At 40.9% G+C, this 26,579-nt stretch overlaps 4 protein-coding genes across 10 annotated transcripts in view; 1 reads left to right on the top strand and 3 right to left on the bottom strand.

The window, feature by feature from the left end:
* LOC309702945 (DENN domain-containing protein 4C-like) overlaps nucleotides 1-1,903 on the bottom strand; it is a 38,738-nt gene extending 36,835 nt beyond the window's left edge. For 2 of the 3 annotated variants that reach the window (XM_082527592.1, XM_082527595.1), the window contains exon 1: nucleotides 1,549-1,903. The gene's annotated coding sequence lies outside the window, so the exon portion shown is untranslated. Of the gene's footprint in view, nucleotides 1-983; nucleotides 1,194-1,548 lie in introns of those variants that run through there. The other variant, XM_082527594.1, reaches the window with a different exon arrangement.
* Nucleotides 1,904-3,244: 1,341 nt separating this feature from the next.
* haus6 (HAUS augmin-like complex, subunit 6) lies at nucleotides 3,245-11,361 on the bottom strand. Its single transcript, XM_082511955.1, has 16 exons — nucleotides 10,893-11,361; nucleotides 10,646-10,741; nucleotides 10,466-10,544; nucleotides 9,535-9,667; nucleotides 9,232-9,376; nucleotides 7,326-7,388; nucleotides 7,190-7,250; nucleotides 6,838-7,011; nucleotides 6,349-6,536; nucleotides 5,829-5,958; nucleotides 5,559-5,661; nucleotides 5,404-5,467; nucleotides 4,900-5,044; nucleotides 4,664-4,762; nucleotides 4,371-4,506; nucleotides 3,245-4,272 (listed from the first exon to the last, which is right to left on the bottom strand). The coding sequence occupies exons 1-16, from the start codon at nucleotides 11,033-11,035 to the stop codon at nucleotides 3,563-3,565; spliced, it is 2,469 nt and encodes an 822-aa protein (XP_082368081.1). The 5' UTR covers nucleotides 11,036-11,361; the 3' UTR covers nucleotides 3,245-3,562.
* Nucleotides 11,362-12,403: 1,042 nt separating this feature from the next.
* Nucleotides 12,404-19,397, bottom strand: plaa (phospholipase A2-activating protein). The gene is made up of 14 exons (XM_082511655.1): nucleotides 19,145-19,397; nucleotides 18,559-18,752; nucleotides 18,343-18,443; nucleotides 18,116-18,236; nucleotides 17,662-17,829; nucleotides 17,358-17,493; nucleotides 16,985-17,154; nucleotides 16,749-16,900; nucleotides 16,432-16,651; nucleotides 16,235-16,300; nucleotides 16,081-16,152; nucleotides 13,521-13,625; nucleotides 13,197-13,367; nucleotides 12,404-13,092 (listed from the first exon to the last, which is right to left on the bottom strand). The coding sequence occupies exons 1-14, from the start codon at nucleotides 19,291-19,293 to the stop codon at nucleotides 12,524-12,526; spliced, it is 2,394 nt and encodes a 797-aa protein (XP_082367781.1). The 5' UTR covers nucleotides 19,294-19,397; the 3' UTR covers nucleotides 12,404-12,523.
* On the top strand, nucleotides 14,405-26,101 carry zdhhc21 (zDHHC palmitoyltransferase 21). Of its 5 annotated transcripts, none has more exons than XM_082511661.1 (9): nucleotides 14,405-14,918; nucleotides 20,029-20,094; nucleotides 20,729-20,905; nucleotides 21,029-21,127; nucleotides 21,261-21,372; nucleotides 21,545-21,683; nucleotides 22,014-22,130; nucleotides 22,644-22,687; nucleotides 22,992-26,101. In XM_082511661.1, the coding sequence occupies exons 3-9, from the start codon at nucleotides 20,752-20,754 to the stop codon at nucleotides 23,122-23,124; spliced, it is 798 nt and encodes a 265-aa protein (XP_082367787.1). In that variant the 5' UTR covers nucleotides 14,405-14,918; nucleotides 20,029-20,094; nucleotides 20,729-20,751; the 3' UTR covers nucleotides 23,125-26,101. The 5 variants fall into 5 exon arrangements, with proteins under 5 accessions (XP_082367787.1, XP_082367788.1, XP_082367789.1 ...); XM_082511662.1 differs by lacking the exon at nucleotides 14,405-14,918 and adding an exon at nucleotides 18,809-18,827; XM_082511663.1 differs by lacking the exon at nucleotides 14,405-14,918 and adding an exon at nucleotides 19,491-19,511.
* The last annotated feature ends 478 nt before the right edge of the window (nucleotides 26,102-26,579 follow it).

Raw genomic sequence — 26,579 nt, 5'->3', positions numbered from 1 at the left:
GTTAAAGCAAGCAGGGGTGGTTAACACTGTCAAAACAATGTGACTCAAACAAGTTGAACTTTCATTTATAGAACGAATCATTCATTGACATGAAAGTGTCAGTTGATGTTGGGACTCCAATAAGCTCTTCAAACTCTGAGAAAACTGACAGTGAAAGTGTGGGTGATAAATCAACCTGAAAGTGTCAACTCAAGTGGAGGCTGAAGGGGGGATAAAGGTAGCTCCACCGTGCTATTTGCCGGGTGAGGTAGAGTGAACACAACTGTGAATGAAAGAATGAAGCAGATCACACGGGTACGCTCTAACGTATCTCAACATATCACTCTCCCACTGAATAAATACTGCCTGTTGCTGCTGCTCCTTTGAGCCAATCCACCTCCTTCCCCCCAGTCACCTGACAGAGCCTTTGGAAGGCCACAAAGTGCAAGTTCAATGTACACAAAGCCACCGCGCAGCCATGACTCACTTTATACCTGCAGTATTGTAGAGGTTATAGTGGGAGGAAACGTTTGCTCCACTCCTCTTTCCCAGCGCCTGTCAGGGCAAGCCAAGGTCAAGGAAGAGGGTTTATTTTATTTTGTTTCCACGTGGCAACGGCTCAGTGGATTCTGCCAGAGCAATTTCCATGTTTTTCACACTCCGCGTGCCTCGATTATCCTGTCATTACACAGCATTCCTGCAGCCAGCTCAGTTGGTAAAACACCTAATTGAAATTATGAATACTTTGAGCACAACAGAAGAGGAAGTGCCAAGCTGAGCTCTGCTGGAACTTGTACCATCGGAGCAGAAATATCACATGCCAGTCATGATTCACCACAGCTGTGATGGGAGCACGGAGCAGAGGGAGCACTCTGCTAACCTCAGGGGTTAGACTGCTGCTGACTGGCAAGCAGTCAAGTGCTGAGGCATAGATATGTGAGCACCTTGGCGCTGCATAGTGCCACATCATACACGGCTAGGAAAAGGATGAAAAGCAAACTCACAAAGAAGTCAGACCAGTTGATCCTCTACACGAACACGGCGCTGACTGCATGACAAGAAGGTCCTGCTAAAATTGAGCTTTAAACCCCAACACACATTTTGATCCCACGCAGGAAGTTGGGTTTGTTTCTGGGAGCAGACACCTGCAAGGGTAGACAGACTCCAGGAGAGCGGAGTCTGATTATCTGGCGACAGGGAGGGCCCGGGGAGGAGAGGCGAGCAGGAGCAGCGGCGGAGGAGAGGGGTGTTATGTTCCCAACTGTTGCATCCCAACCTTAAGTAGGTCAACTTTGATGCAGGAAATACACCTCGTCGTGGGTATAACAAAAGAAATTTCCTCCCATGATCACCCCGAGCGCTCATACGTGGCTCTCTCTCTCTCTTTCCGTGGTTGGATAACACGCTGAAAGTGCAGCAGCGCAACACCAGGAAAATGCATTTACAGCGGCTGAGCGCACTCACACACAGCGAAAGTTAACCTAATGCACTTCATCCACTCCCTCTCATTTCCACAACATGCCGCGATCCCTAACGGTTATCTCCACGGAACAAAACACGAGTACTTACCAGCTGTTTACACCGCAGTGAGAAACAGAGACAATGTTGACATGTAGGCAACTTGCTTGTTTTACCTCCTCGAAGTACCCCGCAGACTTATTTGTGCAAAGCAAAAACAAAAAAACTGGTCAAACCAGAACGGCAAGTTAAAAAGAAGGGTGAAAACGCCACTCGGAAATACTCCTTTGTACTTTGCTAGTTACTTCTTCGCCACACTTTCATCTGAAGTTGTCGGCGGAGGCAGGCGCCATGTTTGTGTCTGGGCTGATAGAGTTAGAGCTTTCCTCTGAACCTCTCGCTCTCTCTCGCTCTCTCTCTCTCAGACTGGAACCGCCCAGAGAAAAGGAAACGCTGCTAACAAACCACCGCTGCAACTGACAGCGCGAGCAAGCGCGCTCGCGAACAAGGAGCCGCTTCTGGTGAATCCTTTCAAAGTAAAAGACTTTGAAATGATTTTCAACTTTTTGATGCAATTTACGCTGCATGTGTGTATTTTATATAAGTTAATATTCTGTCAATTGGGGGGGGGGGACATAAGGTGGAGGGCAAAGAATCCAACCGGCCCCCTGGAAGACTTTGGAAAATGTGATAGATTTTGAACTGCTAGCTGCATTGTCGTGGGTTTTGCAGCTTTTCTTATCGATAAAGACTCCACCTTATTTGCCACTGATATCGCATTAACGTAGTTATGTAATAGATCAACAATTGAATAACAGAAAAGCTCCAGTTTTTCTACTAGCTACAACAGAAATTTCTGTTTTTTATTATGATAGGTCCACATTAAAAACAACCCGTTTGTTAAACCTGTAAATTAACAAAAACATTGTTTTTATAAATACATGACTGTCTGGGCAGTTAAATTTTACTCATTTATCATGTAAAGAAACTGAGATGTACTGTTACTGGACTTCTTTTATAACATTATGACATCTCAGGGATCAAATGTTTAGGTAAATGTCTTTACACTGACTGAAAGGGCAGTTTAAGATCCACTTAAGATCAAAGTAGGCCCACAATATAAAGTGAGTCTGAAATTCCAGCTATATAGTCCAACCAGCTTCACTTCTATAAAATTCCAGATGCAGCCGAAATATATTGTCATGCAACACTAATATGTAAATCAATATATACAAATGGGAGGATCTAGGTGTTTGTATGGTTTCACCTCACTTGTCCCTTCGGTGCAAAACAAGTCTGAGTAATGACCCACCCATATCTTTTTAAAGAATTTTTTAAATCCCAGATTATAGTTTGTCTCTAAATTGTTTTCATTTCATTAAATTAAACAAATCCATCTGGGGGAAAAAGAAAAAGTTTCATTCCTCTAGTAATTTCGATCCAGTTACCAGTCTTAAGCTTCCCACTGCAAACAGCACATCTGGATGGGAGGGGACTAAATGCCCATATTTCTATATAGACTTCCCCACTTTATAGAAGGGGAGAAAAAAACTTAGTGGGAAATGAAGGCAAATTCGTTTCATTCAGGATTTCATGTATTTTACACAGCACCACTCAAGTCAAATGTTTGTGCCCATACGCTGAACTTTTTATTGTGAAGGAGTAACACGCCGACTTCCCTTTTCTCGGTTTTACCAGTGCTTTGCTTCACGTTTAATTTGACGCCCCCATCTTAAATTGCTGCAAGTCACACCTATTAAAAAAAAAAAGACAAAACAAAAACGAAGAAAAACAAAACACTAGTAGCTTCATATCAATTCATTTTATACCTTCCATGCATCACAATTAACAGGAAAAACTTAAACATCACTAAAACAAGGAATTCTTCGAGTGATTATTGGAGAAGTAACACTTTGAGAGAATTCTTTATTTCCATCATGTTGGAAACTGAGCCAGTGGTGCAGTGTAAATTGCTGGGAGGCATAATACACTCTAGTCAAAAATCTCGATTTACAGACAGACACAACAAACAAACAAAAAAATATATACATGCTCATATTTGTTACTTAAAAAAAACAAAAAAAACCCAAAACAGGAGGCTGAAGACTGGACACTTGGACACTTCCTAACACTTCATGTCATCCATTGGGGAGAATGTGATCAGCTCGGGAAGCCTGTACTCCTGCTTCTTTAGAGGTGAAGGGGTCTTCAGTGCATCTAGATCGAGTGAAAAAATCGTATCTGTGGCTTCCTTTGATGATGCTGGCTCCTCCGACCAGTCTCTGTCCAAACCAGAAACCGTGTAATCTGACAGAAGGCACTCGGGCGTCCTCGTGCCCTCCATCAAAAAGCCGTCATTTCTTGCTTCATGCTGATGGCAGTTTAACGGTGGCTGCTTCACTTCGAGCTTCAGTAAGGGAATCAGTTGCTCGTCATCGTCTTCGCTTTTCATCTCTTCGTCATCGAGGCTGAGCAGACTGTCGCACCCTGGAATTTCTGGCAGAGTTTCTTGGTCGAGGCTGAAGTGGACCACACTGCTGCCTGTGCCACCTGGGCTGTCGTGGGCCTCTGTGATGAAGGTGTCCCATGCAAGAATGGACTTGGGCAAGGCCCCCTGCTGGCAGACTGGAGGGCTGCTGTGGCTCCTGACAGCCGATGGGACAGTCTGGGTGGTCGTGTCGGAACCTGGGGACTCTGAGCTTGGCGACCCATCGTGGTGCTCACTGACCGGGGTGAGTTGCTCTATTATGCTGTCATTAAACTCAGCAGGAGGCTGATTTTTTTTCACTTTGTCTTCCTCGACTGCCTTACGCCAGGAGCTTTTGACATCCATAACTTTGGGAAGAAATAGCCAGAACAAAAGCCATTTTATTAGGTAAAGGAACACATTAAGGGAAGCTTTTGAATGTCAGGTCCTATATTTTAGCACTTACTCAAGCTTTCAGGGGTACGTGGCAGCTGCTTACGAGCAGAGAAGGGATCTCTTTGAAGACTGCTGAGAAGAGCCTCCAGCTCCAAACCTTTAACCCTGCCCTCTGAAGGAGCGGCTGTAGTTACAGCATCTGCAAACTAACACCACGTGCACACAAATGTCAACAATGAATCAGAAAATCTTGTTTTCAACAATCGCTATGCCCCTTTTTAGACGTATGAACCCTCATGAAATTCTCAGTTATACAGCATTTACTACAGATTTCAGTAGTTTAGTTGAGAATCTTTAAAATACCTGATCAGCAAGGTTGTCATATTCCATGTTTAATATCTGAGTCTTTGTCCTCAAGGGAGTCACCTTCCAATCAGTATGGGTCATCTTCCTCACACTCACCTGATGCACAAACATTGATTTTATGTATTCATTTATTTAAACATTAGTGGAACAAGTGTACCATTGTTTCAAGAACAGAATTCAGTAAATATGAAACTAACTTTGAAAACAGAGAAAATGTGAAATATGACACTTGCCTGAGGTGATGATCGTGGTGCAGCTCCTTGAGGGGGAGGAGGAGATGGGGGCGTGTCAAAAAGCCAGTCCAGAGAGGTATTCGCTCGTGTCATTTCAGTCTTGACAACAGGACTTTCGGGCCTCTCGACTGTCACCGGTAAAGTGCTGTTTAGATAAGAAAGTGCTTAATTATTCCAAACACATTTGCGCATCACATCTTTTGATATAAAAGTAATCAATTTGTGGTATAGGTAGGTACTTCACTACATGCTCCAGGTTAACAAGGTTAAGCTCATTCACGTCATGCTGTTCTATCATCATATTTATACAGAAATAAAGTGTCTGCTCCGTATCTGTCCGTGGCGATTTCTCTCAATTCGCTGCGGTCATCAGAGAGCAGGGATGTTCTAGGGAGGACTGGTGACAGGCAGAGCACTGCTCAGGACTGCCCAGGTATCTGCCTCCCAGCAGAAAGCAAAAGGAATAATGCTGTCATGAAGTTCAAATATCCCTGATAATATTACCTTTTAAGGTTGGAAAAATTTATCTTGACGTCATCCTGTGATCCTCTCTCCAAGTGCTTCTCCTCTGAGGGGGGAAAACAAATAAATGCTAATTAAAAACAAAATTTAAACGTTACACCTTCATAAAAACTTTATTATAATCCGATTCCGCTCACCAAGAAGTTTAGCAGGGTACTGGGAGAACACACTGCTTTTATAACTCGCTTCAGCCGCCGGCTCAAAAGACAGTGGAGCCATTGGTGAGAGGAAGCCAAGAGCCTGAGGAGGAAGTGGGCGGGCACATAAGCTCCAAGCAACATTAACAATAGAATGTCTTCGTGTCATTTTTCACAGTACAATAACTTAATTTAAAATAAGTGCCTGTGTGGTGTGATGCATGTATATATAAAAATAAAAAAAACAAAAAAAATCAAGCAACCACTCACAGGATCTTCATTCAGAAAAGAGACTAGGGGTGTTTCTTTCAGAGTGTCCATCCACTTCTTGTCCCACTCTGCCTCCAAATCCTGAATGGCACTCCTGACTTCAGGGATTTTTTCCTTAGAAATCTTCTGCCTGGGAGTTGAGATTAAAGGACACATTTGTAGTTATTAAAAGAAGAAATGTTAACAGTTATTACCACAAATCTATTAACGCAGCATTTTCCAAACGACAAGCATCCAGAAACTTGGATTTACAGATAATGCGGGTGCAACAGGAGGAATAGTGGAAATATCAGGTTGAATATGGAGCTGCCAGGAAGGAGAAAAATGGGAAGATTGGTGTCGTGAAGGAGGACATGCAGAGGGTTGGTGTGACAGAAGAAGATGCTAGGGATAGGGTGACATGGAGGTAGATGACCCCCTATGACGACCCCTAAAGGGAACAGCAGGAGGAAGAAGAACAAAGGGTAAATCAGCTCATGTAGAAGTGTGCACTATCAAGCGAGTACAGCTTAATGGGTACCTGATGAGGTGGAGGTCCTGCAGCGTACGGGCCATCTGGCGAGACATCTCCTGCAGGTTGAGCTGGGGCACAGGGGCGTGAGAGACCCGACAACGTTCCTCCTTTAAGAGCTGCGCCGCGTGGGTCATCAGCTCCATCACACAGAGGAGGTTCAGCTGGTTGGCTTCATACACATTCCCAGAACTTAACTGGATTTAAAATAAAAAATAAATGTAAAAAAATTATATAAATAAAAGTATACATGAAACACAAATCTACCAATATTAGCCCTGAAAGATGTTCCACATCTTCTGTAGCTGCTGTCTCGAGTGTTTCGAGACAGTAGCTTTGTGTGCGCTCACGAAATGCCTAATCATCATCAATCATAAGGGACAAATACAGTGTATAGTTTTAGTTAAGGGAAAAAGAAAAAGCACAGACAAGATTTCAAAGAAGTTTCCCTGTTGTATTTAAGCAATAACCAGAGTCCATCCATCTCTTCTCACTCACCTGATGTGGGAGCTGTTCAATTCTCTCCAGCAGACAGCGGGGAATTTTAAGAACTTGATCAGTCCCATCAAGGGTGTATTGATCTACGTCTCCTTTCAGGACACTCTCCACAGCACTTTGCTCCTCTTTGATGGCCGACAACATTCCATCAATGGCCGACCACAGGGAGCGCACCTTAGGATAACAGAGAACATCTGTGAGCACTTAGAAAAACAGACACCTCGGCACACGAGTCTTTACTCATCTGAAAATAACATGAATGCATTTAGAAAACAGACTGTCACATCACAGTTGCTCCTTAAATAAATAGTACAAAGACTCTCCAGCGTTTTGAAAAGTTAACATTACGTACTTTTTTGAGCTTCTCAGCTGTAGAAGTTCCTTTCTCCTGAGTGCAATCATTGCTGTAGCGCCTGAAAGGACACAGCTCCATTACTTCAATGGGTCTTAAATTAAATCTGGCATATTGAGAGAGAAATTATACATACTTAAGCAGCTCATCATACTTGACACCTTCTGCTTTGATGTCCCTCATAGACTTCACCAAAAGTCTTCACAAGAGAGAAACAAAAAGAGACTTAAAACAACTTTAAAGTAGCAGAAGCTAACTTCCATTTCTACATTCAAACCTTCAGCATAACAAAGCTGTAGTCACAGCGGATACATTGCTATATCAGAGCTCAGGAAGCAGAGTTGAAACACATCATTTGAAGTGATGTACTGTGCCTCCATTCACAGGTTACTGAGACACTCGGCGGAAGTGAGCCTGTCGTTTACAAAATATCTTTCACACAGAAGGGAAGTGAAGCACAAACAAATACATAGCATCAGCCATAAATTTATACCCACATAAGAATAGAGGAAGCAAGTAAAATAATAGAAATAACACAATGAACAAAGACTAAAAGTAAAATGCTGTGTCTTACAGGTTTGTCTGTGAAGGTTCTCAGTCTTACAGGTCATGGTAATCTAAGGAGCTTGGAAAGAAAAGCGTCTGGACTTCTTTAAGGTTCTTGAAGACTTCTCATCCCAGAAGCTTCTTCTGTTCTAAGAGCACCTGAGAGTCACAGTGTCCTTAAGAGGGTTGTTGATGCCAGTATTGATCATCTGCCTAATCATATGAGCAAAGGTGTGAAAACGGGTGTGGGTCACAATCAGCCAAAGTTTCGGGTTTCCCATTGTGAGACCTTGCCCCACCCTATCATGTGATTTACTGAGATCAAATTACCCAGGATGTGAGTGGGCGTTAAGGCATCCGAGAAGAGATCCCAAAACTGGATTATAGATGGCAGACAATTGGTGTCGTAAGCCACCACCTCTGTTCAAAGATGGTCGTTTACAATGGGGATAGATCGCTTCTTTCACTCCTCTTTCAATCCACTCACTGTGTTTATTTTTTGCTTTGTTACTCTCCAACATTTGTTCTTAGAGCTGAAGAAGCTTCTTGGGTGAAAGGTGCAACGTCTTCAAGAAACTTTAAGAAATCCAGTTGCTTTTCTTTCCAAGCTCGTTAGGTTTGGAAATTAGTGTGGGAAAAATGTCAGCTGTATTTTAGTACTGCAGTGAATAGAATAAGGACATGTGCAAAAATTTTTGCACATGTCGAGGAGCGTGTCAGGCTACATTTCACTGTGTGTTATACTTGTATAACTATGCATGTGACAAATAATAAAGAACCTTGAACCTTGAACCTTGACAAAACATCCTTGGATAGAGCAGTGAAACGGAGTACTAAGATTTATTTGACTTTACTAGTTTAGTACAATTTGCAATTTAATACTAATTTAAATAATTTAAAGTGACAGGAAGTTTATTTTCTGTACATTTATATCATTATACTAAGTAAACATTTATTACATTTTTCTTGATACCTTGTACTTCTCTAACATCTTCTGTTCTGCTTCGACGAAGCCTGATACAGGAATCCTCATACCACAATACCTGAATTTATTTGTTAGGCATTTACTTAGTAAGCACTTTATTGTATTTCACAGCAAGTTTTAGTAATTGAACTCTTTAACTTGTTACTATTTTAACTGTACTCCGTTCTGAGCAATTATTCCCTGATGTAGTCATTTTGTTCTGTCATATTGTGTTTATTTTACTGCTCTACCATTATGTTAAAGGTTATATTTTAGGTCTTCCACGACCCCTTTCACTTCAATACCCACCGGGGCATAAAAATGGCAGCATGTATATTTTTTGGCATTTGAAAAACAAACCCATAGACTTGAGTAAATTAAGTCACACATTATTTTTTTCCTTTCTTAATTATATACAAGTCCTGATTATTTTATTTTGGTAAAAAGCTAAAACTTCTTAGTTTGGTGACATTTCAAAAAAAAAAAATACTTTACAACTCTGTAAAGCTGCTTAAACCAAAAGTGCACTTACTGGGCCCGTCTCTGGTATTCATGGAGAAAACGATCCTGTTCCACTGCAGTTTTCAAAAATCTGGCACGGACCAGATTGAACCTCTTAATTGCCAAGTTCGACGTCGAAGCCGGCATTGCCGCCGCCTCAGGTACCCAGCTGCCATCTGACAATAATAATGTTCAAGATCACGTCATCATTTGGTTGGCATCTTTGCAAGCCAGGTCCATGGCAGATGAGATTAATAGGAGAACAGAAGTCATGTTTAATTCTGTCACTTTAAACTTTAGGGATTGTAGATTCGAGAGGCTACACAAGACCTACCTGTAGCAAAGGTCTTCATTTCCTGCAGCATGACATGCTTGGCCAAATGAAGCATCAAGCTGACAAACTTGGGGCCTCCAGGCGAGAGAAACAATGATGCCACCACTCTGGATCCAGTATTTGCAGTTTCTTCCTGCACATCGTCAAAAAAAAACAAAAAAAAACAGATGGCTGTCAGCGACCTAAATACAAACTGTTTTTGCTAATAAAAAGGTTTCATTATAGATTACTATACGACCCACAAAATTAATCAAATTGTAATCTTGAACAAAACTTTGGCTTTTCAAGAAATTCCCCATTAGAAATTTTCAAAATGCATGTTCTGTCAATAGAACGCAAAGCAAATCAAGCGCTCCCAGAATTAGCATCCAATGATGTGTCTGCAAGTGCCAATTGCAACTGTTCTCGCACAGCACAGTGTGAAGTTTGTAGACTTCACAATGCTAATGTGAATCTTCAACATCAATAAAAGCGACCCTATCCCGCACATCTGCGTATCCATACAGCACACACAGAGTCTGTAAACACCAAGGCAACTCCATTTGGCCAAAAATAGGTGTCTAGCAAACATAGTGAGTAATGAAAGCTTCAAGAAAATGGGTCAACATACTAATCAAATGATATATTATTCACACACACACACAGTCATTTTTCTCAAGTGAAAATACCTGTGCTTACTCTAAAATCAGGGGGGAATAAGAGAGGGATCTCATAGCTCTTTACTTTGAGTTTTATTCCCATCCATCATGCAGGAACAATGAATGAAATAAAACACTGTACTTTGCTTCAAGGAGATGCACTTGAATAAACGCCTTATTCGTCTGCAACGATTAACATAAATGTAGCACAATGCAAATCTTAAAGAAGTGCCCTGTCTGTTTAATTCAGTCTTAAACTTTCGTACAATTTCTTTTATTCTTTTGATTCTCACCATGATTTCTCGCAGCCAAGCGCAGGTAACTTTGCGGAACTCGGCGTCTGCTTTTGGGTTTAAAACAGGCCAGCAGTGCCTGAAAACCCAAGGATAAATGAGAAGAGATTAAAAACAAATACTGGCGAAGACAATGAATCATCTATCTGAGCATACAAGACTGGTTATAATTGTCTTTACCTATATGCCTCATGAAACCGTGTCCGGTTGAGTTTCTCCAGCAGGAAATGGGTCACTATGTAAAAAGCATCTTTGTTGGGTTTGTCAAACATGTTCCTGTGGGACATAAAACTAAACTTAGCAGGAAACGCTTACGCTCCAGGGAGAGTGAATGGCAACGTACATTCAAGGCAAAGTTAAAGTAGCGACATTTCGCACAGTAAGAAATAGCTAGTATTATTCATAAAGACATGAAAAGCAAACTCACGGCCCCATGATGATGTGTTTAGCATTAATATTGGTTTTGCCAGCGATTGACGACACTGCAACGTCCGGTTGAAATCCCAGCCCAAGAAGAGAGAACCACAAATACTGTCCATTCTTCTTCTGCAATAGTGCCGGATTGGCCATTATTCAGAGGAGTAAGAAGCACCGTGATTGTGTCCGGAGGCGAATTCAAAGCTCCAGACTGGCAAACAGAAAACCGCTAGTCCGCTAGCCTCCCTGCTAGCAACGACGTTTACTCTTCGCTAACTTACGCCAACAAGGCCCATTCACAATAACAAACACTGCCAGGAAACAGTTACATTATAAGAGAGGCTGCCGCTGACGTTAAATCCACGTTGACGTTTGTTAATATACATTTCACACATTTCATAGTCCACTGAGAACTGGAAAACAAAAAAAGGTAACGCAAGGACACAAACCGCCAATTTTTCTAAAGATTACCCGGATGTTTTAAATTACTTCCGGTTAGCGAAGGTAGCGACGCACGGGATTCCCATTGGAAATTTAAAAAACAAAAAAACCTCACTATTTTAACGTGCTTCTTCTTATTGTATTTTTCACTATAAGTAACTATATTTTTTGCAGTTTTTGTCGAAGGTAAATTTGACATATAAAGGCGTAGCCCTGACAGATACAAAGTTTTATTGGACTTTGGCCAGAGCAGCTGTACTATGCTCTAAAAATTTCCTAAGCTATTACTGGTTTAGATTTCACTGGGAAGACAGTGTTTCTAGAAAACCACGTGTGATATTACCAGCTAAGTCTTCCACCTAAAAAGCAGCTTATAGCTTAAGTATACTAGAAATCCCGTATTTTACCCATAGTTGCTTGGGTTATTAGGATTGTACACAGGTCAAAGTCCAGCAATCATAACATCCACAAGTGCTTCACCTAACTCTGCCCTTAGTTCTGTTTGTCTTGTTCAAACAGGATGAGGTCTTGCAGCAAACCCAGCATATTTCTCCAGCTTGAAGAGCTTGATGTTATCCTGGAAAAAGCTGAAGTATTTGGTTGCAGGACTGGCAGGTCTTTTGTGTGTGTTGCAAGGCACCCACTGGATGTGGTTGGGTCATCAGTGTTTCCTGATATAAAAAACTTTTGTTGTTTTTTAAATAAGATATTTAAGTGCTCCTGAGTGCAAACGTGACAACACTATTGACATTTCATGGCTTTTTGTTGCGTAACTTTATTCAGTCCTGTTAGCTTCAAATAAATGCTTTTGCTCTTTTATTGGACACAATGACGTCACGTCACATTATCTGTCACAGCTTTTGAGTCAGTTGAGACACCGCAGACAGGGAGGCCTGGATATGTCTGCTTAGACTCAGATAAGAAGCAGAAAATGGATCAATCGAGATGTAACTTTACACAGCAAACTGTTTTCTACAGTGTAAATCAGTCATACACTGTTAACCACATACTTTAAAAAATAAATCAGTCAAAAGGCTTTGGAGAGGTGTTGCAGTAATAAAAACAGAGTCAGCGTATGGCAAATTTTCACTTGTCCTTCTTTTATTGTGGAACATACAATTATTTAGATCTCCACCAGAACTGGTTAAGTAGAACAGAGTAATAGAAACAAGTGCTCTTTTTTTGTCTAAATCATTCATATCATTGTAGTTCTTTTAAAAGCAGCTGGCAACACTCTCCCACCTTCGATGGATCAGACACTGATGAGTACTTGGAAATCTGAGAGCTGACTCCCAACGAGCGAGCCAGATCCTGGGCTGTTTGATCTGAGGCCACTGTGGTTCCCAAGGCTACCAGCAGCCTAAATACAGCCTCCTTGTCTTGTACTGTCTCCAGGGCTCTACTGGCCACAGATAGGCACTGGGCCTTGGCCTCAAGGTCAGGCTGGAGATGGAGACAGCCAGCGTAGTTAAGCACCAGAGTGGCCAGGGCAATATGGATGTTCTTATTGCAGACGGTGGCCAGGTCAGCAGCACGTGATAGCACCGTTTCACGCTGGGCCATGAGGAGGGCTCGGCCATGCCTGCCACTGAAGCAATTACACAGAGTCCGCAGTGCCAGCATCTGGTTGGCAGGACGCCCCTCGGGCCTCATTAGGTTCAGGAGGTGGTTGCACAGTTGTACACCCTCTGCCTCTCCACAAAGGCTCTCATTAACCTGCGGGTGGCGCACTGCCAGCCTCATAATGTCCAGGACAGGAAACACAATATCTACAAAACATGAAGAAAGATTGGGGAGGGTCTTATTAGTGAAGAGAAATTAGCTAAAAAGCATTAAAACACACATGAATTGGGATGGGATACTTTTTTATTACCTTCAGGCCAGTGAGAAGCCTTCCAAAGCAGGTTGATCTGTTGGATGGTCGGAGCAGGCTCAGAGGAGTTGAGTCCACACACAGACAACAAAAGCCTCTCAAGGCTTTCCAGAACTTCTTCAGAGAGCTTGTGCTCCTGAGGGGCACCTCCATTTAGCTCCTTCAACTTAGCTGTTAAGGACAGGTGGAAAACACATTTTCTTACACTACGTTATGGACAAGAATAAAATAAACATTCTTAAAATATATGAAGGCTCCAAATATCACCCACTTTAAAGCACAAGTTATTCAGCGAGAGTTAACAAATCACACTGAAATGCTTACCAATGATCTGAGAGCTGTTGGCTTGCTCAAAGGTCACACCATCAGTCTTAGGAAAGTAGATGTTGGTTGTTTGTCTCAAGGCTGCTGAGGAGTATGCACCACCTCCTGCAAAGCAGGGAGACAGAAAGGAAAAATAATATTAAATGCAAAAAAAAAAAAAAAAAACGAAAACAATGACAAGTATACTATTAATAAGTTATACATGCAACCTAAACTCAGGCAAAAAGAGAGAGAGCATTAACTTCTTAGAAGACTTTCTAACATCAGCAGGAGGCAAACAAAAAAAGTTTGACACTATTGCCTCATCTCATGAATAAGGCAAGCATGCTGTGTGTTCCCGTGTATGTGTTTAAATTGCTTGTGAATGAATGAGTGTGTGTGAGTCTTTAAAGAAGAATGTGCCAGCTGCAAAGAAGAAAAGCGAGCATGTCAGCATTCTCAGAGGTCTGCTCTGTGCTTTGATGCAACGTTTCCTACTGCAGAAAATAAATGCTATGATGGTGTAAATTAGGGCTGCTCGATTATGGCAAAAATGATAATCACGATTATTTTCACTGAAATTGAGATCTCGATTATTTGACGATATTTATTTAACCCTTTAAGACCTACCATAGAACCAAGTCCGCCAGAGCTTATATTTTTATTTATTTATTTATTTTTTTTACATGCTGTAGTGCCATTTTTGGGAGCATTTCAAGTTGCTATACATCAATACAACTGTTGTAGCCCATATTTTAATAATATGTATGCATTAAGTCCATAGTAATTACATCAATTGCAAAAAAGTGCAATAAACTACAAAAAAAATTGACAATCGTTTTTGTTTTTATATATATATTTTTTTTTTTTTTTATTTATTTATTTCTATTTGGGGAAATTTAAGAGGTTTATCCCTCAAAACTTTAAATACAAAAAAGTTGCAAAAAAATAGTTTCCCACCACAGAAAATTTATTTTGAGTGTCTTCATAGATTTATTTTGGAGATATAGCAATTTTTATATACTGCAGGAAAAACAAAAAACAATCCTATGATGCAAATTTGCAAAGAAAACAGCAGGTGCATCAAAATAAACTATTTCCAGCAGTGCAATTCGAGTTCTAAGCATCCCAGAAACTATTCAGAAAAGTATAGAGTCAAACATGACTTATAAAAACACCAGTATAGGCTTTTAAGGTAAAAGTAAAAAACTACATTTTCCGCAAAAATGACGTCACTTCCGCTTTCGGACAGGAAATGGCGGACATGCGATAGTTCGCATTGACATCTTTATCATTGTGGGAAGTGTTACGAACAGCTGGAATATTATGTTTTTGTTCCTGCAAGCGCTTTTTATGCAATTTTTGCAAAGTTATATGTGGAAGGAAACTGTGACCTAGGACAAGCTGATGGCATAAGATGTAAGTACAACTCCTCTGGTTTCATATGCAAAACAAATTATTGCGCTAGCTTACGCGGTTATGGTTCTACAGGGATTTAAAGGGTTAACAATAACAATGTATTGAATAATGACTTTAAAAAATAATATAAAATAGTGTGCAAATACTGATAACAGTGCAAATGTTTGCAATATAAAAAATAAATGAAAAATGTAAACATCTATGTTTAGTGAACTTGGCAGTGTAGCTCTGTGGTGCAGCTATGACACTGTAGCAAAGTTTACACACTATGTCTACTTGATCCACGTCTGACTCCGCAAACCCACAATGTTTCCACACCACTGAAGTTTTTTTTACCTCTCTTTTCAACCAACGGCAGTCACTCTCCTCTCCAAATAACTTCTGCTTAGCTTTCCGAGCTTCCCTTGGGTCCTCTTAATTTTTGTGATGCGTGTTCGAAATGCAGAGTGGTGCGCTGGATTTGCCACACGGAGCAGCGCGAGAGTAAAGCACGAGGGAGGGGCTAATAATCAGTCAGTCATTTTTAATGATCGTTGAAAGCCCAGATCGTAATCGTGATTAAAATTCGTTAATTGAGCAGCCCTAGTGTAAATGTTAATAATTAATGCCAATATTCATTCAATGGCCAACCTTTTTATATGAATCTAAATGTACAAAATAATGTTACTAAAGCCTTGAAATAATGGTACACTTTAGATTGCCGCGTGCTAGCTGCTGTGACAGAAAGCAGGACGGCTGATGACAGCCTTCAGTAAGCTGCTTGATTTAAACATCACATCAGATTAAGTTAACAGCTAATCTGCTTAAACACACTTTTATTTTAACTTCTGTAGCTTTTCACTGTGTAAGATAAACAGTGGTGGATGGGAGCAGCTGCAAAGTTCCCTTTTCTTTACGCTAGAGCTTGTTGAAAAGCTAGTTTCATTCAGGACTTCCACCATCTTTTTCCCAGTAAAGATTTTTACTGTGACTATAACAACAAACACTGCTGTTTTGGACACTTAAAAAACGATAATTTAGTGCAGTCCTGGAGCCATTTGGTTAAAGGCAAAAAAAAAAAAAAGAGAGAGAGAGAGAGAGAAAGGCCTCATAACTCCATAGAAAGGTACCACTGGGATTTGTATCTCACAAGTCCCAATTGCTCCTTTCGATACCAAGTTACCTGTGAAGGGATCCGCTACACCAACAGGAGCACCTGGGTTTGGGCCTGATCCTGGGATGTAGCGACCAGTGCCTGTGAAGAAAAAACACAGCTGTGAAACTGCACTTACAGGTCAAGTTCAGACTATGAACACCTCTGAGTAAACAAACTATACCTGTAAAAGGATCAGCTCCAAATCCTGCAGTATCACTGGAAGAACCAGGGATATAGCGAGCTCCTCCTGTCAAATAAAGAGGCGAAACACATTATACATTCAATCTAAGATCCCTTAATCGTTCCAGTGAAATTAATCTAAATGTACAGCAAAGAAAGCAAAGAAGCCAGCAGCAGTATCCATCTTTTGGACCTCACCAGTGAAGGGGTCACCACCAGCGGGCTGGGCTGGTCCCACCACGTGCCCTTTGGTGTTCTCAATGATAAAATTGGCAACCTGGTCAAGGAACATGGGGCTGAGGTCATTCTTCTGCAGAAAGTTGTGCGCTGTCAGCCACGGGTCGTCTGTCACATTGTAAGGCAGCTTCATGGATGGCCCTCCCTCATTCACATCAATGCTGAACACGTAATCATACTCCTGCACGCAGATGGGGGGAGGGGGGGGGGGGGGGGGGGACATTAATGACAGCTCATATGCGACGTCCCGCTTACTAACTCTGAGCTTGTAGCCTCACCTTTCCTTCATACATGACACTCTTGGAGGTCTGTTGGTTTGAGCCTCCGACCACGTCTCCAATTTTCATCCAGCGGCCATCACTGACGCTCCACTGATATGCCTCCACCTTCTGTCCATCTTTGATCAACCGTGTCTGTCCATCGCGATTCCCTGTTGTAAACAAAACCACCCTGATGCACAGAGAACAGCTTCACCGTTTTATATGACAAAATAAATAGCAGACTGCTGCATTACCAGGCTCGTTCAGGTGTTCTCTTCCAGGAAGATCCTCCAGTTTGATGTCACCAAGATCCCCGGTCTTGGGGTCAATAGTGGCTTTGGAAAGTTCATCCTCAAAGGCCTGCAGGTCTTCTGCACTAGCCATGCGGTCCTCAGCTTCCGTAAACACGCGGATAATGCCATCGCTGTGGGCAGAGGAGAAGCTTCTGGTTTAGCCACAGAACTACTTACTGCTTCATTCAACATTTGTTTGAATGCAGGAGAGATGCGACGAATGAGGACAGCGAACACTGTCTTTAATGGGCTTTTAAATATTTATGGTGTAACATGATCAAGGAAATCACTATGACCTGACTGCATATTAACATGCCAAAAGCAGCTCTATTACCTGGCTCCGACTACTATGTCACCATTAGGTAAAATACAGCAGCACCACACAGACTGAGCAGGCAGGCGGATGGTCTGAGAGCACTCTCCTTGCCTCCATATCCTCAGACTCCGGTCCTCCCCTGTGCTTATAAAATCTAAGAGAAAAAAAAAAAAGGGTGAGGGCAGGGTGTAGGAAGTAGGTACCATCTCAGAGTATGAAAATGGAAGCCGGCTGAATAAACCACAGAAGAGCATCACTGACTGCTGGTTTCAAGTCTCTCAGTTCTATCCCTTGTTTTTAAATATTGATACAATCAACAAACCTTGGCTATTGGGGAAGACAGCTAAGCTGTAGATGAAGTTGGTGTGGCTGTAGTAGACCTGTACGCATTCGCCTGTCACCAGCCACCTTCTGATACTTGTGTCATTGCTACACGAGAAGAACTCAGTGTTGCTGATCACCGCCAGGTCTCTCACACAGTCCTCATGACCTATAATGGAAGGGAATATTTTTTTAACCATAACTTAACCCTAAAAAATATGCAGCTACCAATTTAAATTTTTACTTTGACAAAGTTATGGCTTTGTCCCATATCCTACAATACTGTTGGTTTATATTATTAACCACGTAATCAAAGACAGACAACCAATCATGCTACTCATCAGCCAGTCTACTTTTTGTATACACACGCACCCCCCCCCCCCCCCCAAAAAAAAAGATTAAAAAACAAACAAAAAAAAAAAAACCATGTCCAATATACACCTGCATATCCTCACCTGTAAACGTCTTCTCACATCGTCCTGCTTTCCAAAGCTTTATGGTCTTATCTGCTGATCCCGACAGCATAAGGCCTTGTTCAGGTAAAATAGCCACTGCCCACACCGCTGCAGTGTGGCCCTGAAACAAAATTAACAAGCACAAAACATGTTCTGTCAATTTTTTCAAAACAATGGAGACACTAATCACCATCCAAGCAAGCTGAAAAGCGTAGAGGACCACGTACCTGCAAGGTCATCATGCACTTCTCATTGAGCCAGACTTTGGCTGTAGTGTCCCAGGAACCACTCAAAAGTGTCCCAAACTTCCCAGACGACAGAGTGCAAACTGTGGAGGTTTAAAGTTAGAAAGCCAGGAACCAGAAACACTGTGACGAGTAACACAGCAACCAGTTAATCCTCACTACTACAAAAATCCAAACAGCGAGGACAGCACAACTCACCTGTATTTTTGTGACCCTTGAGAGTGAAGAGGGGCTGCGGTCGATCCAGTGAGAAAACACAAATATTATTATCGTTCCCGCCTGTAGCAACAAGTCCCCGAGGGTATGTTTCACTGGGTGCGATGATGCATACACAGGATACAAAATTTGAGTGTCCAGACATAGAGTGCATCTCTGTGAAGCCTTTGTCTGAGCTGTCAGAGGGAGAACAAGACGAAAGTTAACAATGATTACTGAGGGAAGAAGTTAGGTCCCTTTGGCTCTAATCTGTAAGAAGGATAGGCAAATTAACAAAAATAAGCACTCCGAATCTGTTTCACTTTCGTGTTTCGTAAAAGAACAGTTGCAGCTGAATGAATGACAAAGCTAATTTGAGCAAACGTTAGCACTGTGCTTTTTGGCTAACTTAGCTACTAACCATTTTTATACATATGAAATCAGAAATAGTAAAATATTCAGTAAGGCGTGATTTGGCTTGACACTTTTCTTGTCCGGACAAGTCAATCTCTTTGCGCAGAGTGACTTGTACCCTGAAATTAATCGTAGCCAGGCAGCAGTTTCTGAGCAGCAAGCTAGCGCTAGCTACCTTGAGTTTGGTACCCAGACTCTTCCGGTCCGGTCTCTGGACACAGACACGAACGCTCCCTCTGGAAAAACAGTAGCGGCGAGTCCCCTGACGTCCATCTCGTGGCCCGGGATTGAACACCTGAGTTTGTACGAATTGAATGATGCCATTTTTGCTCCAACAGCACAATGAAACTACTGTGGCACTGTTAAGCTATGCGGCGTCGCTGTCAACAAACACCAGCCGCTATTGCTAGCGGAAGTTGAATTACGTCATTACTAGGAGTGGCGCACCTTTCAAACTAATGTTTAATTATTTGCGTTGAATATAAATTGTCTTACGTTTATAACATTAACATTAGAGTAGTGTTTTTCCAACTGTATTTTAGGTTTGTATTTTCGATTATATTTTATCAAAATGTATTGACCACAGTTGACCAGAGGGCGGCAGCAGAGCGAGGCCGCCACCATCCTGCTACATCAGCAATATCAAGCTGCCGACTACGCGGACCGAGCAGGAAACTAGGAATGTTGACGTAAAAATAACAGCTCAAACGTAAAAAGTGCCACTGTTTAAAAAAAAAATCATATTCGCTTTATCTATCGCGTCAAACGAGAGTTTAATGCTAATACCAAGCTTTTATGTAGACTTAGAACAGCTTAATAAACGCGTAAGTCTCGCTAGCAAATGACTTGTGATTTTCTTTAATCAAATCATTGCCTTAATGAGTAATTTAACATTTTCGGTATCTTGGTTTGTTTTTAGTTTTCCATTATTTCGTTTTATGTAATATGAAATAGAATAACTTTATTAACAATTTCGATGCTTCCCAGGACAAAAATGCAAATAATGCTTGTTCCGGTTTTATTTTTTTAGATCGGAAATGTGATTTTTTTTCATTGCAGGTAGCAAAACAGGTCCCACAGAGGCGATGAGGAAGTAGTCTCACTGATTCGTTCGCTGACAAAAAAGTAAGTGTCTTTTCATTTTAGCTCACGAGATGTATATTTGACAATAAACGCGTTGGTTCATTTTTACGCGACTGAAGTAAAGAGCAGCGTTGGCCCGTAGATGTTAGCTAACACAGTCAGGGTTTTAGAGCCCAGCCCATCACGATTGTGAATGTTGTCAGCAGTATGAATGATGGAGCAGGCGAGGCTTTACAAATAACGAGGCTCTGGTAGTGGTTACGTGGTTACGAGGGCTGTTCGTACTGTGTTCTAGCAGTGTTACTGTACTAGATAATGCTGATAATAAGATTCAGTGTAAGGTTTGGGGGGTAGATTGCTCAGGGTATCAAGTGCCTGGTTGATAAGCATCTGCTTTGTATTACACAGAGGTTAGGCCTTTGTTTAAGACACATTCCACGACCATTTCCACACAGTATCTGATATGTCCTTGTACGTACAAATCTTATAAAGGTATCCTTAATCCTTCTGTAGTTAAGTTATAGATCTATTATAATGTGCAGGGCAAAATGCAGGTCTCACTGATGGGTATTTTGCCTGAAACATATCATTTCAAGTATCTGCAAACTAAAGAACTGCAAAACATGTTTGTCAGTGTCTTAAGTTTGTGTGTGTGTTCGGGTTTGGTACACTGTAGGTTTCCCAGAATTCCCAGCAGCCATGAAGCTTCGATTGCACTTCGTGGTGGACCCTATGGGCTGGCTGTGCATCAGTGTGGTATTTGGGATCTGGCTCTACAACACCTTTTTTGTTCCCAAACTGGTTCTGTTTCCACACTACAATGAGGGACACATTCCTTGGGCCATTGTTGTTTGTGAGTTTCCTTACCTTTTGTGTTGACACGTGAAAAACTGAAAATGAGTTTCTTTGGAAATTGGAAATGAATGTGCCCGATCACACCTCATCAGTGGAATTAAAACACACTGTATTTCTTTAGGTTACTACATAGCATCAGGACTCTGCCTAGCAGCACTGTTCAGAGCTTCCACAGCAGATCCAGGCCGTCTTCCTGCGGACCCACACATACCTCATGCTGGTAAATGCTTTTCTCACTGCTTACCGCTTGTTTGTATATGTCCAGTTTGTCTGTTACTCCGGTACCGACTAGCAGTATCAACTCTCTTCAGATCGATGATTGTTACATAGTGTTTGTTGTCTTTGTGTTTCAGAGAGAGAGCACTGGGAGTTGTGCAATAAGTGCAACTTAATGAGACCTAAACGGTCGCACCACTGCAGTCGCTGTGGCCACTGTGTGCGCAGGATGGACCATCACTGTCCCTGGTAATCATACACGAACACCTACTCTCATGCTCCCATCCATTCTTGTTTATTCAATTACTGAGATTTGAAAGCTTATTTAATGACTGAACATATCATAGCATGCCATGTGTGTCCACTGCTGTGATAAAGAAATATGTGATCACTTGCTAAATGCACTTTATTTCCTTTGCAGGATTAATAACTGTGTGGGAGAGGACAACCACTGGCTCTTCCTGCAGCTGTGTTTCTATGCTCAGGTCCTCAGCTTATTCACGCTGGTGCTGGACTTCTGTCAGTACTATTACTTCCAGCCTCTGACAGGACTAGACCAGGTAGGTCCATGGGATTGTTTTTAAAAGTTGGCCTCTACTCATTTCCAGCTTCATAATTTTATTCTCTGCTGAGTAACTTTAAACATAGGGATATCTGCCCACACCTACATCACAGAGAGCCAAGAGTATAAAAAATGACTTTTCTTCTACAGCGATTGATGTTCATACTCTGACCTCATTATTTGAAACTTTGGCCATGTTTATTATGAGATTTAGCTACACTAATGGAAAACTATAAACATTCATATTTGACAGTGGGAAAATCAGCAAATGGAACTTTAAGATGATAAGAGGTTTTCACAACAAAGGGCACTGTTCTCTTTCACTCAGGAAAAGTTCACTACACGTCACGAACTGGCTCTGCTGCGAATCTCTGCGCTAATGGGCGTGGTCATGTTTGGAGGCATGTCTTCTTTGTTTTACACACAGATGACTGGCATCCTCTCAGTGAGTACTGAGTAAAGACTTATTTTCTCGTTTCAGCTGACAGTTTAAGTTCTCCACCCATTTCCTGCTGCCATCGTCTTGATGCGATTATGTCTTTAACTAATTAAATGCGGCTAATATTTCCAAGCTAAGTGTTGAATATCAGTTTGTAGGATCAGTAAATGCGTCATTCACAGCGTTATTCAGCTTGCATGTCCTCTTGAAAGCAAGTTGAAGACAAAAAAGAAGAAAAATGATGTAGCAGCTTCAGACAAAACAACATGACATGGTGTACAGAAATAAAACGATCAATGCCAGTAATGCAGCGATCGATAGGAAAGAATCAGGGGAGAAAGTGTGCACATGAGTGCGTTCATATTACTATAAACCACAACAGCAACATGTTCATCTGCCATACCTCTGCTGACATGAATAAACATTTCATTTATTAAATAGTTTGGCAGGTCTGTGAAAAGATGTTATCTGAAATGTTTTAAAATGAGTCACTCATGTTGCATTTTTCTTGTCTTACAGGATATGACCACCATCGAGAAAATGGCTCACTTTTCAAATGAAACGTAAGTTCCGTTTCTTCTTATAGCAGGAATAGCTGCGTCAGAGGAATAGGCCGATCTTTTGGGAGATAAATCTATCGTATGTGTAGAGACCAGCCATTTACATAGCATACCAAAGGCGAAGCAGAAGGGAACTTGTGGTTTCAAAACGGGAGTGACAGATCAGTGGGGGATTTTTCATTTTTTATTTTTTGCAGTGTCACTCTCCTTCTTTTATATGCAATCTATGATCCTCGTTCACTTTTTGGCAGACAGTTTGGTACAAAAAGGATTTTTACTTGAACAATTACCTGTTTTTTCTTATCAGATATGGCGCAAAGAGATCCTGGCAGTGGGCGCTAGCTGAAGTTTGTGGCACTCGCTGGAAACTCCTTTGGCTCATCCCACTCCGAAGCAGACAGCCACTTAACGCCAGCCACCAGTTCCGCTCACACGTGTAGGCCGGTAGCGCTCCCACCTGCACAGATGGTAGGAGCTGCCCTGATGAAACACTGTATACACACCTAAGAATCCATCTGCTCGCCTTCACCATCCTCTTTTGTGCTACGAGAGCTGGGCAGCAGTCTTGGTTTTTCAGTGGATATGCCAAGTTTTTTTTGTTTTTTTCCCTTTGCCTTTCTCTACAAGGCCCAGACTGGCAGAAAACAGGGTCAAGAAACACCTTTGGGAGTAATGGGAAATGTTGTGTTTTTAACTCACTGTGACTGCTACTTTAAGCATTTGGAAACCACTTTTTCTGGCTAATTGCAAAAGAAGGATGGAGGTTTTCATCTGAAAGCAGCTGGCAAAGGAACCCCCCCTCTCAGGTTACTTTAATAAAGAGCCTTGACTACTGACCTTTAATCATCTACAGACAGAACAACGGTTATTTTAGTGTGTCTATTAGACTGGCGTTTTTTTGTAAGAAGTTTGTGCCTTGTTTCTTTTAGCGGTCCTCTTAATTTGTGTGTTTGTTTGATGTTTTCCAGCTACTTCTAGTTTGGAAGCTTTTTTTATTTTTTTGTATTGTGTTTGTTTATTTATAATTTTTTGTAAAGGGATCTGTCTATTATCAGCGATGTTTTTTTCCTGTTTATAATTTGAGGATTTGTAAATCATTTGGGGTTTGTTGTTGTTTTTTTTTAATTTGGGATTGTTCTATGAAGAAGTACTCTGTGAACCATTAATTTACGAAGAATGAAGCAGAACAAAGTTGATAATTTGAATGACAATTTGTAGTCCTTTTTATAACAAATAGGCAGCCTGGTATGAACCTGTGTTATGGAGAGCAGTTAATTCCCACTTTCCTATGGCAAAAATCCACATTAGAAACGAGCTTATACAATCAATGTTGTATGTTGTGGTCAGATTGCTGCATAATCAAGAATATAACATTCCTTGGCCAATTAATGTAATGACTTGATTACAACATTGTATTACTTTGTTTTAGAAGGCATTTAGGTGTCATGTTCTGCCTTCAAAGATAACTTAAATCAAGCTGCCTTTCTTAAATGCCTAGTTTAACCTCATGCCCCACTTATGTTTGCAAATGTGAAACTATAGCTGGCAGCTAGTTAGCTTAGCTTAGCATGATGTAAACTGTGTAAACATAAACAACTAACATTTTTTTAAATACTTAAAAAAAAATATTTTAAGTCAGTAAGATAAATCCTAGCAGTTGGTGAGATTTTCTTGGATAACACCAAGCTAACAAGCTAATTTTAGTTTATGGTCTTAAAGCTAGGTAGCTTTAAGATCACAGCTACTGGCTAGTTTTGCTTAACGCTAAGCTAAACCAGGTAGCTACTGGCTAGTTTAGCGTAATGCTAAGCTAAACTAGGTAGCTACTGGCTAGTTTAACTAAGTTACATGGCTTGCTTATAGCCTCATAGTACCTGAAGGATGTAGAAGTGATATCAGTTTTGTTTACACCATGATTTTCCCCCAAATGTTTGCCTTTTCCTTTAAGTCAGTCTGTTTAGCTAAAATGTATGTACAGTACAATCTGTTAGCAAAAACAACTTGACCAATTTTTTTTAAAAATTTAGACTGTTGACAATATAATTTCTAATTGATATTTACCATATTTTTGCTGCTGCTGCTGTAGGTCTTAAATGGATCTGAACACGCAAACTTTGTTAATGCTGTCAGCAAAACTGGCAGATTAGCCTACTTGTGGTGACTTACAGCTAGTTAACCCTTGACAAGACATTGGCAACTTATTTATGGTGGTTTTACTGTAAGTGCGTGGAACTGTTTAGAGATTTTATTGACTTCATTAATGAGATACTTAAGGTAATGATAGTACTAGCATTGCGTGGTTGTCTTCAATACTTGGCAATCTCTTAGCTAAACCTGTATGTAAACAAAGCTTGTCACGTGTTGGGAAATAGTACAATATCCAAGTAGTTGTAAGTGCCTGTCTACTTTATTTCATTGTTATTTACTGTCACAGTCCATAATCATCGTTGTATGGCTGTCTACAAGCCAAAGACCTGGGGAAATGTTGCAATAGTCATCAAGCATACAGTAAGTGCATGTTTCACCAAATTTCTGAAGGTAGCGGTTCAATATTATGCACTGAATTTCACATTCGCACACAGTCTCGTTTTATTGCAATCGTGGTACTTATGAAAGGAAGTCTTTTTTCATATTTATGATGTGTTCAGGTTGTTTGCATTTGCATGAATGTGTATTATTGATGACTCTGTGATTTTTTTATAATGCATATTCAGGTTCCTGGGTGTCTGTGTGTGTTTTTATTATTATTTTGGGGTCGGTTTAATGAGGAGATACATTTGCATGATTGGCACTTTTTTGTTTTTCGTTATCATTTTTGAAGCAATAAGCATTGTGTATCAGTAAAGCCATCTTTTAGTGAAATTCCGACATGTAGTGTGAAATTTATGAACTAGTGGATGGGTTTCAGTCATCACTCGTGAACCAGTAATTACACGACTTGAACATCTGTCCTTATTTCAGTAAACCTCTGCAGCACACACTGGTGTGTGTTTATTGTCAGCTAATAGTTAGTTAAGTAATCGATTAACAATATGTTGGCCTCTACAGCTCATGTTGATTATACTGGAATAGCTGAAATGAATTACTTTGAGTCGTAACCTGCAGCAAGCTGTAGGTTTAAATATTTCTAATATGTTTACTTTTTTCCCCTCTCAGCTGCCATCTGGCACCCCCAGATCTCTAAATCCATGCATCTTGTTCATTTTCAGTTTTTTGAAATGAGTTTACAGGCCTTATTTTGTTTAATTCTGACCTCAAACAGTGGAACTGTTATGTTTTGTAAGTTAATTTGTTACTCCATAAATATGTTTCTTTATGTTTAGGAAGCCTATGACAAGTTGCCAATTTATTATGTTACAAAAGTACTATTGTGATTATAAAAGGTATATAGGTATTCATATTCAAATAAATTTGATTCTGAACAAATTTGTGTAATTTGTTTTTTTGTGCTTTTTCACCTACATCTTTGCTTCATCTGAAGCCTCTTTTTTTTTTTTAGAATTAAAGTTAGTTGAGAAGTTAGTGTAGCACATGATGGCTAAATGGCATTTATCAAAGGAAAACGTTGCTTGTAAGAGATGGAAAGGAGGTTTTTATTTTTTTGTTTACCAGAGATCAAAGAGGCCAGATTACTTCAAGCTGATAGGAAGGCAGGAGTAACTGAAATAACCGCTTGTTCCAACCATGGTATGCAGAAGACCATCTCTGAACCTTTTAGCAGATGGGCTAGTGCAGGAACTGAGCCCACAATCCACAACACAATTGGACAACAGAAGATTGGAAAATGTTGCTCGGTCTGACGAGTCTCAATTTATAATGCAAATTTGACATAAACAGCCTGACAGCATGGATCCATCAACCATTCAGGCTCTTGTTGTTGGTGTAATGGTGAAGG

Source organism: Aulonocara stuartgranti, assembly GCF_965226115.1.
Source record: "Aulonocara stuartgranti genome assembly, chromosome: 3".
Classification (NCBI taxonomy): Eukaryota; Metazoa; Chordata; class Actinopteri; order Cichliformes; family Cichlidae; genus Aulonocara; species Aulonocara stuartgranti.
This window is presented reverse-complemented; position numbering and strand designations above follow the sequence as displayed.